General features: G+C 33.9%; 1 protein-coding gene across 1 annotated transcript in view; it reads right to left on the reverse strand.

Moving 5' to 3' along the window:
* Positions 1-14,048, reverse strand: part of LOC115853078 (leucine-rich repeat and IQ domain-containing protein 1) — a 123,419-nt gene that overhangs the window by 94,354 nt on the left and 15,017 nt on the right. Inside the window, exons 7-9 of the mRNA XM_030856461.2 lie at positions 13,229-13,303; positions 7,633-9,270; positions 1,640-1,792 (exon numbers count right to left, since the gene is read on the reverse strand). Coding sequence (XP_030712321.2) covers positions 1,640-1,792; positions 7,633-9,270; positions 13,229-13,303 — 1,866 coding nt within the window. The remainder of the gene's footprint in view (positions 1-1,639; positions 1,793-7,632; positions 9,271-13,228; positions 13,304-14,048) is intronic.

Raw genomic sequence — 14,048 nt, forward strand, 5'->3', positions numbered from 1 at the left:
TTTGAATTGAAAATATATAATCTAAAATAAAAATAAAACTCTAGCACCCCCCCCCCCAATCTTCTACGAGAAAGAAACATTGAGAAAAATTCTCAGATGCAAAACAGGACACTTCTTATGGAAAAGAAAGTATGCCTTTGGGGATTCCCTGGTGGTGCAGTGGTTAAGAATCCACCTGCCAATGCAGGGGACATGGGTTCGAGCCCTGGTCCGGGAAGATCCCACATGCCAAAGAGCAACTAAGCCCGTGCACCACAAGTACTGAGCCTGTGCTCTAGAGCCCGCGAGCCACAACTACTGAGCCTGTATGTTGCAACTACTGAAGCCCACGCACCTAGAGCCCGTGCTCCACAACGAGAAGCCACTGCAATGAGAAGCCCACACACCACAATGAGGAGTAGCCCCTGCTTGCCACAACTAGAGAAAGCCCATGCACAACAATGAAGAACCAACGCAGCAAAAAATAAATAAATAAATGGGGGAATAAAAAAAGAAAGTATGTCTTGAGAATGGAGTTAAAAGCCTAGTGGGCAGAACCAAGAATCACAGAAACCCATTCCCATGGAGCAGAACCAAGTCCTTATTAATAACTGATGGTAGTTTCTTAGCTATGGACCAGGGACTGCCATGAGCTTCTTGTTTTCTCCCATATTGAATGGTAACAACTCTTGTAATTAATCAAGTCCTCTCTCACCACTGTATGTGGGTGTGGGGGAGGGAAGACAACTTTTCCTTTAACTTCATAGATCTCTGAGTTGAAAGAACTTTCTCTGAGCAGATCATCTCCACTTGGATCTGATTTAGATGAGAAGATTCTGTGCTCAAGTCTGAGTCTGATGCCATGAGTTAATGAGACTTTGGGGTCTTTGGGACATGAGTCCTTTTGCATGCAGGAAGGATGTGACTCATTAGGGGCCAGGGGCCAGACTGCAGGAGGTTGTTACTTTGTAAGCAGTTCCAATAAACCTCACAACCCAATATTCACACATCCACATAGTCCCCTCCCACATGAACTGAAAGCTCAGCCAATAGAACACAAGCTAGCATGATGCCAGCAGATGCTTGACAAGCACTTCATATTGAAGCTTGTCTTTTTGGAAAGCTCACCCTTTTAAGATTCCCAAGAAAGCACAAAGAGAGAGAGAGAGAGAGAGAGAGAGAGAGAGAGAGAGAGAGAGAAATTCCAAACTCCCAAGGCACCAGACATGTAGAAGAAGGCATTTTGGACATTCCAGCCCCAGCTGCAAATTACATAAGAGACCCAGGCAACATGGTATGAAGCAGATGAAATGCCCAGATAAGTCTGGCCTCAATTCACGGCCCACAGAACTGTGAGCAAAAAAAGTGGTTGCTGTTTTCAATTAACTAAATAATGTGGTCATTTGTTATGCAGCAAAAAGTAACAAAACAATAACTGTATCATCTGCAAATAGAGACAGTTTCCAGGTCATACCATCTAATTACCTTCCCTGTATGGTTCTCACAAATTTTGGCCCTTGATCTCTTTTAGACCCTGAGTTATAGGTTACTTTAGTAAATGTTTCTTCAAAATTGTCATTTCTTAAAATGTACACCTGAATTACACCTTACTCCACTTTATATTTTATTATAAAATAAATATTGAGAACATAGGACATACCTGTGCATCAATGTACTTTAACTTTTTGCAGTTACTCAGGCTGTGCAAAGAGGTTAATCCACAGCGCTGAAGAGACAGAAACTGAAGATTTGTACACTCTGCCAGTGTGGAGAGACTACAACCTGGCAAATCTTGAAGTGTTACTGTTGTAACCTAGGGAATTCAAGAAAATTGGAACACATAACATTATCTAACTATAATGAATATAAACTATACTAGCCTTGCAAAATTGTTTTAAAAACTTCATCTAAAAAAAGTAATGCTATATATTGAAACCTACACTTATTAACAACTCAATTTCATTTAAGCTATCTGGCCATTTTGCCAATTTTGTTCCCCTCACAGAAAGACAAAATAATGCAGTCATTCATGACCAATTCAAGTTCAAAACTAATATGCATAGAAGCAATAATAATATTGTAATCATTTATTAGTTCACTCCCTGATTTTTCACCAAATTCATTTTTCATGTCCCTTGGCATTATTTTCAGGATTGCACTATATAAATGTTTAAGATCTGTGTTTGACAGTATCTTAGGGATACCTGGATAGTACCAGAAGCCACAATGGGTCAGGGGATAGATTTTATATCCAACCTGCCATGCTTCAACTAGAATACCTTAGCTATCTTCCAAAAAAGAAGCAAGTTTAACTGAGAAGAGATATTATAGAACCTGTAATAAGTAGAAGCATGCAATAATAATTGAACCATGCAATAAAAACTACATTCTATTATGTCTTCTGTATTATAAAGGTATGAATCATTCCGTACTACTGAATAATGTAATATACCCAGCGCATATAGAATCTGCGGTATAAAAAATCATGAATAGCTCTTAACATACATTTACAACATTTCTTATTATTGAGATATTACTGTAGACTCAATGCTTCCTTTTTTCCTAAGGCACTTTTCTCTTTTTAAGTCTTTTCAACTAAAGAAAATTCAATATCAAATAATGTATTCAACTTTATGGTATGCATATTAAGGACTACACTTAGAGTTCTACAAGAATATGTCAGATAGAAATATTTTGAGATTACTGAAAAGCACTCCACTTATTAAACTCAAGAGCTCTCACCTAAGTAAAACTGGCACAGTAATAATGTAATAATATGTTTGGTTCTTCACCACAATTGAGTCCGTGCACTAAAATAACTATATAAGCTAAATTGCTTTATAGTAAAAATACTTTCATACTGCCACATCACAAGTCCTAAGGCCAGGTTTCCCATGTACTGAATAACAATTCTAAAATGATTAGCTTTATAGTATATATCATACTAGTGTATCTCTTATTCGAAAGAAATTTTTTAAATGTTTTATTGAAATTGAAAGCATTATTACTTCAAAAAATCTGGAAAAAGTATAAAATTCTTAAGTGCAGTAACTCCTCTTCATGGGAAATATTTCCTGTGCATTTAAGTTTTACATTTACATATTTATGTAAGTAAATGGGCAGACCATATGTTCATGGAGATAGAAGGGATTAGACTACTCCTTGCTTTAAGTACCAAAAGCAATAACTGATTATTTTTAAAACTTTGGGTGAATAAAAGTTTCTAGTTTCATAATGATTTTAGGCATTTCTCAATTACTCATAATGTAAAACAACTTTTGAAACAAATTTCTTTTTTATAATTTTTCAGAAAGAAAAATATTAATCTACTTGTGTCAGGATAACTGCTGTGTAATGCCCACTTAATTTGTCCACAAAGAGATACTATAAATTCTGTAACTGGAAAACTGGCTCTATACTAAAAAACTGAACACACTATTTAGAACTGAGCACTTAAAAACTGAAAACCCTACAGCTGCAGCTTTATAGTAACAAATGCTGCTCTACCTTATAATTTATATTATCCTGCCTGATTTAATAATATGCTGCTTACAATCAACTATATAAGCACAATTAAGTTCTAGTTATGATGTGGCAACCTCTCTAATTTAATTACAGTACAGGCGTGACAGCTGTTGCAGTATCCTTGTTGATGGTGTCTACTTGTGAATATGAGGTATTCCATGGTACTTCCTCCTCTCTTTTATTAAAGATTTAAAAATTTTCCTTATGATATAGCAAGTTATTCTCTACCGCACTCGTTTTTTCCAAACTTATGAGATCAAATAAACTTTTACATTCATCATTTTGATACATGCATGACAATAATTACATAAATAGAACTGCCTTATGCTCTAAAAATTAAGGTCAAAGAGAATTAGTACTCACAGGTGTTCATTACTGCATGGTCAGCCTGATAAAAGAGCAACTGGGGCATAGTGGATGGTCGCTAAATTCTTCTTAAATAACTAAACGAATAAACTGTCCTAGCCCTATGGCAAAACTAAAATATTTATAGCATTCATAGTTTCGTTCCCTTACAAAGGATAATATAAAAATATTTGGAAGATTAATATTTTTGGTCTCTCATGACTTGAAAATGAACTACTCCATCTATAGAAAACCTATGACTCATTCATTATATTTTGATAAAAGATCACAAATCAGTTTTCCACTTAATCGTCTATATTTCCCCAAATCCTTGACAGTTTTGGTAAATAAAATGACCTAAAATAGCTACAGATTTTTTATAGAGTTCACTCTCAGTTACTCTTGAGTTCAACCGAAGCAGTGTCAGTCATCTATCTATGGTAGACTGTAATTACAAAAGTAATGAAAGCAATGACTGTTTTGCTTTATGTTCAGTGCCACAATCTCAAATCTATTCAAGCTGGAGAAATAATATTGTTCAAAAACTCAGCGGCAAAGAGACTGAATCTGAGGTATGATTAGTGGCTTAAATGAATGAGAATATAACTTCAAGTAAATCATGTGCCATCACAACACCAGTTAATTACAATTTGCCTTGAATGAAGTGAGACATTCAGCCCCTAAAATGTTATCATCCATGCCATGTTATAAAGCCATAGCAAAAAATCCTTAAGCTAGTACCCTTTTTTTGTGGTTGCTATTTAAGGCAAGTTACCATTAGTAGCAAAATGCCCAAAATAAAAGAAAGATGAATTAGTTAAAGCATTCAACTAGGAAAAAGAAAACTATGTTAGTTGTCAATAATCACTTCTCTTCAGTCATATCCTTTTGGGATATTATTCCATATAGTAGATGATCCAGCATGTTCAATGTTATAACGTATTTGATGAAAGAGGCTATTAAGCAGCCCTCAAAAATCCATTTGGCTTTCTCTTCAGATGTTTGAGATCCACATTTGACAATGACTATCATATATGTTAGGAGCGTAAGACCAGATTCTTCACATACGGTATTTAAAAAGTCAACAATCCTATAAAGTAGGTATTGCTCCTCCCAGTTTATAGAAGACAAAACTGAGGCTCAGAAAGGGAAAGATCAAGCACCTTGCACAAGGTGACACAGCCAGTAAATGGCAGAAATAAAATTAGAACCCTGATCTTATTTGATACAGGGATTGTTAGTACTTTATTAAATTACATTCAAGTAATTTTTATATTAATTTCATTTTTAATCAATACAACCTAGCTAAATTGTGAAGCTGATAATAATATGGAGATAAGATTAACATTCAGTTGGACTTCTTTTTCCATCCCTTTATCCATCCTCCCACTCATCCATCTCACAGTCAAGTAATGAAAACCACTATTTGTCTGGCAATAAATAAAGAAGTATGGACAAGAGGCAGATCTGAAGCATGTCCTGAAGGCTCAAAGTGAGAGAGTAACATAAGCAAAATGAATTGACTACTGGGTGAAATTCCAGAAGAATAAATTTTTCTCTTCTAAAGGTTTACTCCAGAAGGACTTTACAAAGGTGGCAGATAATGACAAAGACGTGAAGCTAAGAGATTAGAAAATCAAAGTAAGGAAGTTACAAGATGGTTTTTATAACACTTCAGCACTTACATGGCACATGCACTTATATTTTCATGTTTATACTGTATATTTAATGCTTCAAAGAAAAATTAAATGTTTGAAATAGTTGTTTGAGTAGTAGTCAAAGGATTACAGGGTCCTTTAGAACATTGCTTCTCAAATTAGTCCATGAGCCAGCACCAACAGCATCACCCAGGGGCACTGTAAAAATGCAGTACGCTGCAGTTGATCACCAGACCTAAAGAATCAGAATCAACGTTTTAACAAATCCCCAGGTGATCTGTATACACATTACAGTTTACAAGGTCTTGCTCTAACAAGTATAAGAAAAGGTTAATCCTCACTTTATGTAAATTGACAAGAGTTCCATAGAAGGAACAGAGTGGGCAGAAGAAGAAACACCAAGGAGAAAGAGGTTCATACGTCTTAACTTTCTCAGTGCTCCTCTCACTGGACAAAACAGAACCACAACGAAAGAGAAGAGCACTACTGGTTTCTTGAACTATTGAAACAAACACTGTAGGCAAGAAGGTGTCACTCATGCCTAGCCCAAATAGATATTCATGAAGAAAATTATTTTAAATAAAATAAAAGTGTTAGTATCTAATGTCATCCATTCAGAAAGCCTGCAGCAACATCTTAGGTAAAGTAGGAAAAGAATGATTCCAGAGATAACATGGCTAAAGAAAAAAAATGTAGTAGAAGAGCTATTGAGAGATTTTATATGTAACTCTATAGGTCTGATAGATATGAAAAATACATTGCCTAGGAAACAAAAATACACTTCAAAGTAGTTCTTGTTCTTTATACTGCTCTTTCACATCCCAGAGATCTCTTTAAATCCTACTATCTTGTTATTCTCTCACAGAATACCCTGAAATCTTATATAGCAAATATCAAAATCTGCAGTAATGTATTTATGTGTATTTATTTGTTTAATGCCTTTTTGTCTACCATAGTCAGATCCATAAGGGCAAAGACTGGGGTTTGTTTCTGTCCCTTTAATCTAACAATAAATATGGGTTGATCATATTAGACAGATGAATATTTGCTGAGTGAATGAATCAAATAATGCATATGTATTAATAAGAATGTTTCCTTTTCTAGGCATCTACCTATACCAAGAAACTAAATAAATTTTATAAATACATTTGAGTTTCAGGCCCCAGATAAACATATGTATTTTAATCTTAAATCCTTTCTAGAACTTCACTATTTGAAATATTCTTTCCTGTTTTTCTACACATTTTTTAGTTTCTGTCTTATTTTTGATTGAAACTGTTTCCATAAACATAGAAAATTAGTAGCATTTGGTGACAACGACTTTAAATTTCAGGCATAGATGTACCATGTTTATATAGCAAGTGACTAAATAACTCTGTTTCTATATAGAAATTCTAGGGTCTTCCATTTTTGTAAGCCCTTCTTTCACAGCACTTGTGAAATCCACTTCAAGGAAATCCACTTCCTCCCAAAAGGAGCCACTAGGTGGTGTTGTGGCCCAGGACTAAAGCAGACTAACTCCTGAGTATCAAGCTAGGAGTTTCCTATTCTAATTCAGCTCTACATTCCCAGATACCTCCATTCTTGGAAGCCTAGTAATGGCTATAGGGACCTTGAACACAGGTTTCAAGACAAATCAAAGCTCTTCATAGTGCTTCACTGAAGGAGAAGATGACCTGAATACTTTTAATTGAGGAGATCTTTTAAGTGCAACCTCTCTCAAATAGGAGAAATATTTCATTAGCAACTTCACTGATTGAGAGACAAAAAAAAAGCAGACTCCAAGAAACAGAGAACAAACTAGTGGTAACCAGTGGGGAGAGGGAAGGGGGGAGAAGCAATATAGGGGTAGGGGATTAAGAGGTACAAACTATTATGTATAAAGTAAGCTACAAGGATATGCTGTACAACACAGGGAATATAACCAATATTTTATAATAACTATAAATGGGGTATAACCTTTAAAAATTATGAATCACTATATTGTACACCTGTAAGCTATATATTGTACATCAACTATGCTTCAATTAAATAAATAAATAAAATACACCTTCTATTAAGATTTTTAAAGTTACATTTTAGTGAACCAATCACAATTCAGTATGAAAAAAGTATTATAAAATACCTGCTGTAAAGTATTCCAAGGGCCACACTGAAGAATTTCTAGTGTACTCAAAGGGGGCATCACGTTGACTGGGCATTTTACAAGTCTCCTTCTCCTAACAATTTTCTTCTGTTGATTTTGCTTGAAAATTTCAAACCAGGGTTTAAATGATTTTATCCAAGCAAGCCTCTTTTCCTCAATAGAAAATGTAAGTGTTGGCTCTGGTACAGAGCAGGTCACTATATTTTCACATTCAGTTCTATTTTCATGACATTCTTCTGGAATTTCTTTAATCTGAGACTTCAGAGAGTTTACTTCTTTAAAAATCAAAGAGTTTTTTGCAGTATTGCCACCCAAGTCTTCACAAGGAGCATCTCTACCTAAAATATCATTTTGCTTGTTTATTTTGCCTTCTACATTTATCATAGCATCATTGGTGTTAAAAACCAAGTCACTATTCAGAGCACTGCCTTTTGGGTTCTCCTCAGTTTCTTTAGATTTTAAATCAATTTCTTTTTCTTGTAGTGTTATATTTTCCCCTATATCTGCAGGATTTTCTAATTTTAGTGGTAGTGGTTTTTGTTTTATTGAAATCACTGAAATTTTCTTCATATTATTGTCTTCATGTAATGTTCCATTTTGTTCTGATATCTCTTCTTTTTCTACTTGTTGTATCTTATTCTGTTGATTATCATCGATTATTTTCTGTGCTTCATTGTTTACCTCATTAATTTCTTGATTATGTCCTAATATTATTATTTGGGTTTCTTGTCTCATAATCTCATTTATGGAAGGTTTCATGACTTCTTTTTGTATTTGAGAGTTTAATTCTTGCAGCTGAAACTGTTCTTTCACATTTTCTTTTAGATCTAGGTTTTCCAATTGAGTTTTTTGGTCTATGTTTTCATAATTCCTTGCTTTTTTGACCGATTCTTCTGAACATTGTTTTGCTAGGTTTTCATTTTTTTCTTCCATTTTAAATACTGGCAAAATTGCTTGGCTTGATATAGATTCTTTTAATTGCACTTGTATTGATTCTTTCAATACAAGGTGTCTATCTACATTTTCTCTCTTATTCAATTCTTCAACTGGCAAAGGGGGAGCACCTTTCCACTTCTTTGACTTTTCATCCCCCAGCCTTCGGGCTACATCATCCTTATTCTTTGATCTATCTTCCACAGTTAAATATTTGGCATTATAATCTCCGTTTTTTAATGCTCTACTTATTATTAGCTGTTTTCTTGCAGCTTCTCTTAATCTCAATTTTTCCTTCTTTAGTTGTTGCTCTCTTTCTTGTCTCAGGATGTTCTTTTTTTCTTCATATTCTTTTTCTCTCCTTTTCCTTCCCTCTTGCTTCTGCTTTTTTATCTCTTCTTCTATTCTTTGTTCCTCCTCTAATCTTTTTCGTTTTTCTTCTTCCATTTGTCGTATTTTTGCTTCCTTTTCCTTCCACTCTTGAGCTTTCCTTTTCTTACTTTCTATTTGTTCCTTTATGATTGGGCCATATTTTTGGTAGGCCACAAATGCTTTATATTTAGCTTGAATTTTTACAGCTGCATTATGCTGCAGTTTTAACAAACGCATTTTTTCTTTTTCCTGTAGGTCTTTAAATTTTTTTCTTTCTTCTTCCATTTGTGAATGCAAGTTTCTAATAAATTCCTAAAATAAAGTAAGATAAATAGTAGTCAGCATAAATTAAATGTGAGATGTTACTAAAGTATCCAAAATATAGATTGAGAACAAATACTAAAACTGAAATCATAGTAAAGTCAATACAAAATTTACTTAGAGGAACTAATTTATTTTAAAGGGTATATTAATTTTTTAAATATTTAGGAGCTTCTATCAAGTTAGTAAGTTGATACTGTAATGTTATGGCTATACTAAGCCACCCAGACACAGATTGAGGAATTCCTTGAAGATAGAAAGCTTATGAAATTTGAATGATACAGAGAAAAAGAAAGAAAAGCCTCAAGCTTAAATCTGTGTAGGAGAAAAGGACTTCAGACTTTCCGAGATGGGAGTTCTGATAAAGGAACTAGCACAGGGACTGCAGAAGTGGGGAATTATTTTGTGACTTATAATACCAGGAAGGTGAGGTAGTACATACAAATAAGCCTAGTTACACGTCTTAACCTTTCTCAACTATTAAGAAAGTTGATAAACACATTTTGCATTAAGTGAGATAATCTGGAGGTAGGTGAGAAAATATCATTGTCACTAATGTTCTAAAACAAAAGTAAACAGATCAACAAAATTTGGCAAATATTTCAGAAAAACTAACACAAAAGATGTGAGGCAATAAAAATGCTTCAATAAGAAGATGGAAGAACCAATTTCTAAGAAAAGAGCTATTTAAGTAAAAATTAAAATAAAGATATTTTTAAGAAAAAAATGTGTAAACAAGAATAACCTCATATAAAAATGAAATGCAAGTCCTCAAATAAAAATATATGACTCATTCAAATAAAAAAATCAATATAAAATTGCTGAACAGCTGATTGCCTAAACAAAAACTTCAAAATTAGGTGTCTCCCAAAACAACATATAAAACACAAAGCTATGAAATATATGTCAGAGATGTTCAGGTGTAAAGAGGATCAACACAGAGACCTCAACATATGACTAATAGGAGTTCCAAAATGAAGAACTGAGGAAAACCAAAGGAAAGAGAATCATAGAAAAATATGTTTTCTAAACCAAAAAAAACAAAAGGCTGTTAAGATACAGAGTTAACTTCACACACACACACACACACACACACACACACACACAATGATACACTCATATACTAGATACTAGCAATATTTCAGAACACTCCATGAAGGCAAGGATTATTTTCTGTTTTATTCACCGCTGTATCTTTTTTTTTTTTTTTTTTTTCAGCACTGTATCTTGAGTACTTACAGAAGTGCCTGGACACAGTAGAAAACCAGCAAATATGTGTGGATGAATGTAAAAAGCGAAAAATCCCAAAGCTTCAAAAGAATGTAATGAATGAGTATCAAATTTGCAATCATAGATGGCATGTGAAAAAATAAATAAATATGCAATGGAGTTATATCTTTAAATTGTTAAAACTAAATGGTAATAAACCTGCATTCTGTGTCCAAGAAAACTAATCATTCAGTTTTAAAAGCAAAATAAAAGCATTTTCAATTGTGCAAAGATTGAGAAAATTTGCTGTCCAAAAGTATATTTTTGACAAGTATTTAGCTATATACTGCAGGAAGGGAAAACTGAGTCCAGAAAGCAGAGGAAGACTGGATTCAAAGAACACTAATGATCAAAGAAACCCTTAACACTTAGCACTTAAATTTTTTATTCTGTCTTCTTCTTTCCATCATTTCACTTAAGGACTCAGCTGCCAGCTTACTGCTGCTCCTTTTTAGGTAATGTGTCTTTTTTTCTGGCTGCTTTTAAGATTTTTCCCTCTTGTCTTGAATTTCAATACTATTAAATCCCCAGGTGTGATTTTCTTTGTATTGATTCTACTTGGAGATCTTTAACCATCTTCAAATGTTCAGACTGATTTTTCTAAAACAATTTGAAACCATTTCAACTATTATCTCTTTACACATAGGTTCTGCCCCATTCTCTACACTCCTTCCAAGATTACTCTTATACACATTTTTTATATTTTCATTATGTATCACATATTTCTTGTATACTTTTCTGCTTTTCCCATTATTTTTTGCCCTCTCTGTGCTTAAATTTGGGTATTTTCTATTGACTTCCCTTCAGCTTCATTAATGTTCTCACCTGCTGTGTCAAATCTACTGTCAAACTTATCCACTGAAATTTTATTTTTATACACTGAACTATTCAACTCTAGAATATATACTTGGTATTTCATTAAAGATTCTAATTTTCTTTTCATATCACCTGTTTAATTATTTTGCTACTGCATGATAGTTATAGTTTTTTTTTTAACATCTTTATTGGAGTATAATTGCTTAACAATGGTGTGTTAGTTTCTACTTTATAACAAAGTGAATCAATTATACATATATCCCCATATCTCTTCTCTCTTGCATCTCCCTCTCTCCCACCCTCCCTATCCCACCCCCTAGGTGGTCACAAAGCACCAAGCTGATCTCCCTGTGCTATGTGGCTGCTTCCCACTAGCTATCAGTTTTACATTTGGTAGTGTATATATATATATATATATATATATATATGTCCATGCCACTCTCTCGCTTACCCTTCCCCCTCCCCATGTCCTCAAGCCGATTCTCTAGTAGGTCTGCGTCTTTATTCCCATCTTGCCCCTAGGTTCTTCATGACCCTTTTTTTTTTTTTTTAGATTCCATATATACGTGTTAGCATACGGTATTTGTTTTTCTCTTTCTGACTTACTTCACTCTGTATGACAGACTCTAGGTCCATCCGCCTCACTACAAATAACTCAATTTCGTTTCTTTTTATGGCTGAGTAATATTCCATTGTATATATGTGCCACATCTTCTCTATCCATTCATCTGTTGATGGACATTTAGGTTGCTTCCATGTCCTGGCTATTGTAAATAGAGCTGCAGTGAACATTGTGGTACATGACTCTTTTTGAATTATGGTTTTCTCAGGGTATATGCTCAGTAGTGGGACTGCTGGGTCATATGGTAGTTCCATTTTCAGTTTTTTAAGGAACCTCCATACTGTTCTCCATAGTGGCTGTATCAATTTATATGCCCACCAACAGGGCAAGAGGTATTTTAATGGCTCTCCTAACTCCAACATTTGTATTACCTGAAAGTGAGCCACTACTGTTTTTTTTTCTTATCATTCATAATGAACCACGTGTCTCCACATGTCTAACCAACTTTTTTTTTTTTGCGGTACGCGGGCCTCTCACTGTTGTGGCCTCTCCTGTTGCGGAGCACAGGCTCTGGATGCGCAGGCTCAGCGGCCATGGCTCACGGGCCCAGCCGCTCCGTGGCATGTGGGATCTTCCCAGACTGTGGCACGAACCTGGGTCCCCTGCATCGGCAGGCAGACTCTCAACCACTGCGCCACCAGGGAAGCCCTAACCAACTTTTTTTAATTTAGAGATGGCCAGTATAAACATACTTTTCAGGAATGTGTTTGTATAAATTTTAAAAAGACTTGGAAAAAATACAATGATAGTTAATATTTTTAGCTACATTACAGGATTATGGGAAATTTTATCTACTTTTTACTTGTAATTATTTAAAATAATTTTATATAAAAACTGTGGAGTAAATTAAAGTTAAAACAATAAACACGTCATCAGGATCATATTAAATTTAAAGGGGTTATTTAACACATTCAATTAGTTGTGTTAAAGAAATGCAGTAACCTTTTATAACAATCCTCAATCATAATGAAGTATTCGTAATAGTATGTTTTCTCAAAACTTAAAAGAAATTTTACAATTACAAGAGTATATAGACATGTTCACTCATTGAACCAGTTTATTTTCCTTTTCAAGACATTCTATTTCAAGGAGAGCTTCTATAACTAAGGTATTTTTAAAACTTTAGTAAATTAAATCCTATACCAACTAGGCAATATTATTTTAAAATACCCATTCCAAGCATAGTAATTTACTTCAAATGGAGAATGATTATTGTGCTGCTTAAAAACAACAAACACATACCTCATGCTGTTTAAATTTCTCCTTCCATATTTTCTCCTCTTTATGAAGTTCATCATTCATCTTGTCCTGTTCTTGCTGAGCATATGATAATATTGAAATATTATATTCAACTATCAAACAATATTATGTTTATTATGTATGATTCTTACGACATATATTTGTAAACAATGGTTAAAGGTAACAACTCACCCAATGGTCCTCAGTTATTAGTACTGGGATAACAACTTTAATCCCAACCTGAAATATAATAAAATGATACCTAGGGTTCCCATTAGCGTATAAAGATATTTACAATCTGGGTAAGTTGTTTTATTTATTTGAGTTTATTTATATGTTTATTCATATAATAAAATGCATTGGCTAGAAATACTCCTGGACAATGCAAAAATTACAGATGATAATGTGTGTTAAGATGGGTTTTGCATTACAATTTTTTTCTCTCCACACCATTTCATTTAATTCACATAATAAATCAGTTCAGAGGGTATTTGTTTTCTTTCATTAACTCTTTATTAGCATCTATTTTGTAAAGCCTCTGCAGAATAAAAAAAAAAAATCAGTAAAATATAACCCCCTCCCTCAAAAACTTTACCTTTAATAATATGGGAATGCAATCATACATTCACATGTTGCCCCAAATTTAGCAAAATAAGTTTATCACAAAATAAGAACTATAAGGATTATGGTAGGAATAGGTGCTATAATTAGAAGATCATGAAAGGTTTCATACAGAAGATTGTTTTTGAAATTATTAGGCTTTTAAGAGATTAAATAAACATTTTAGGCATTTATTAAATGTTTTTGAGCTAGGAAAATTATT

The sequence above is a fragment of the Globicephala melas genome, chromosome 10 (genome assembly GCF_963455315.2).
Source record: "Globicephala melas chromosome 10, mGloMel1.2, whole genome shotgun sequence".
In the NCBI taxonomy this organism is placed as follows: domain Eukaryota; kingdom Metazoa; phylum Chordata; class Mammalia; order Artiodactyla; family Delphinidae; genus Globicephala; species Globicephala melas.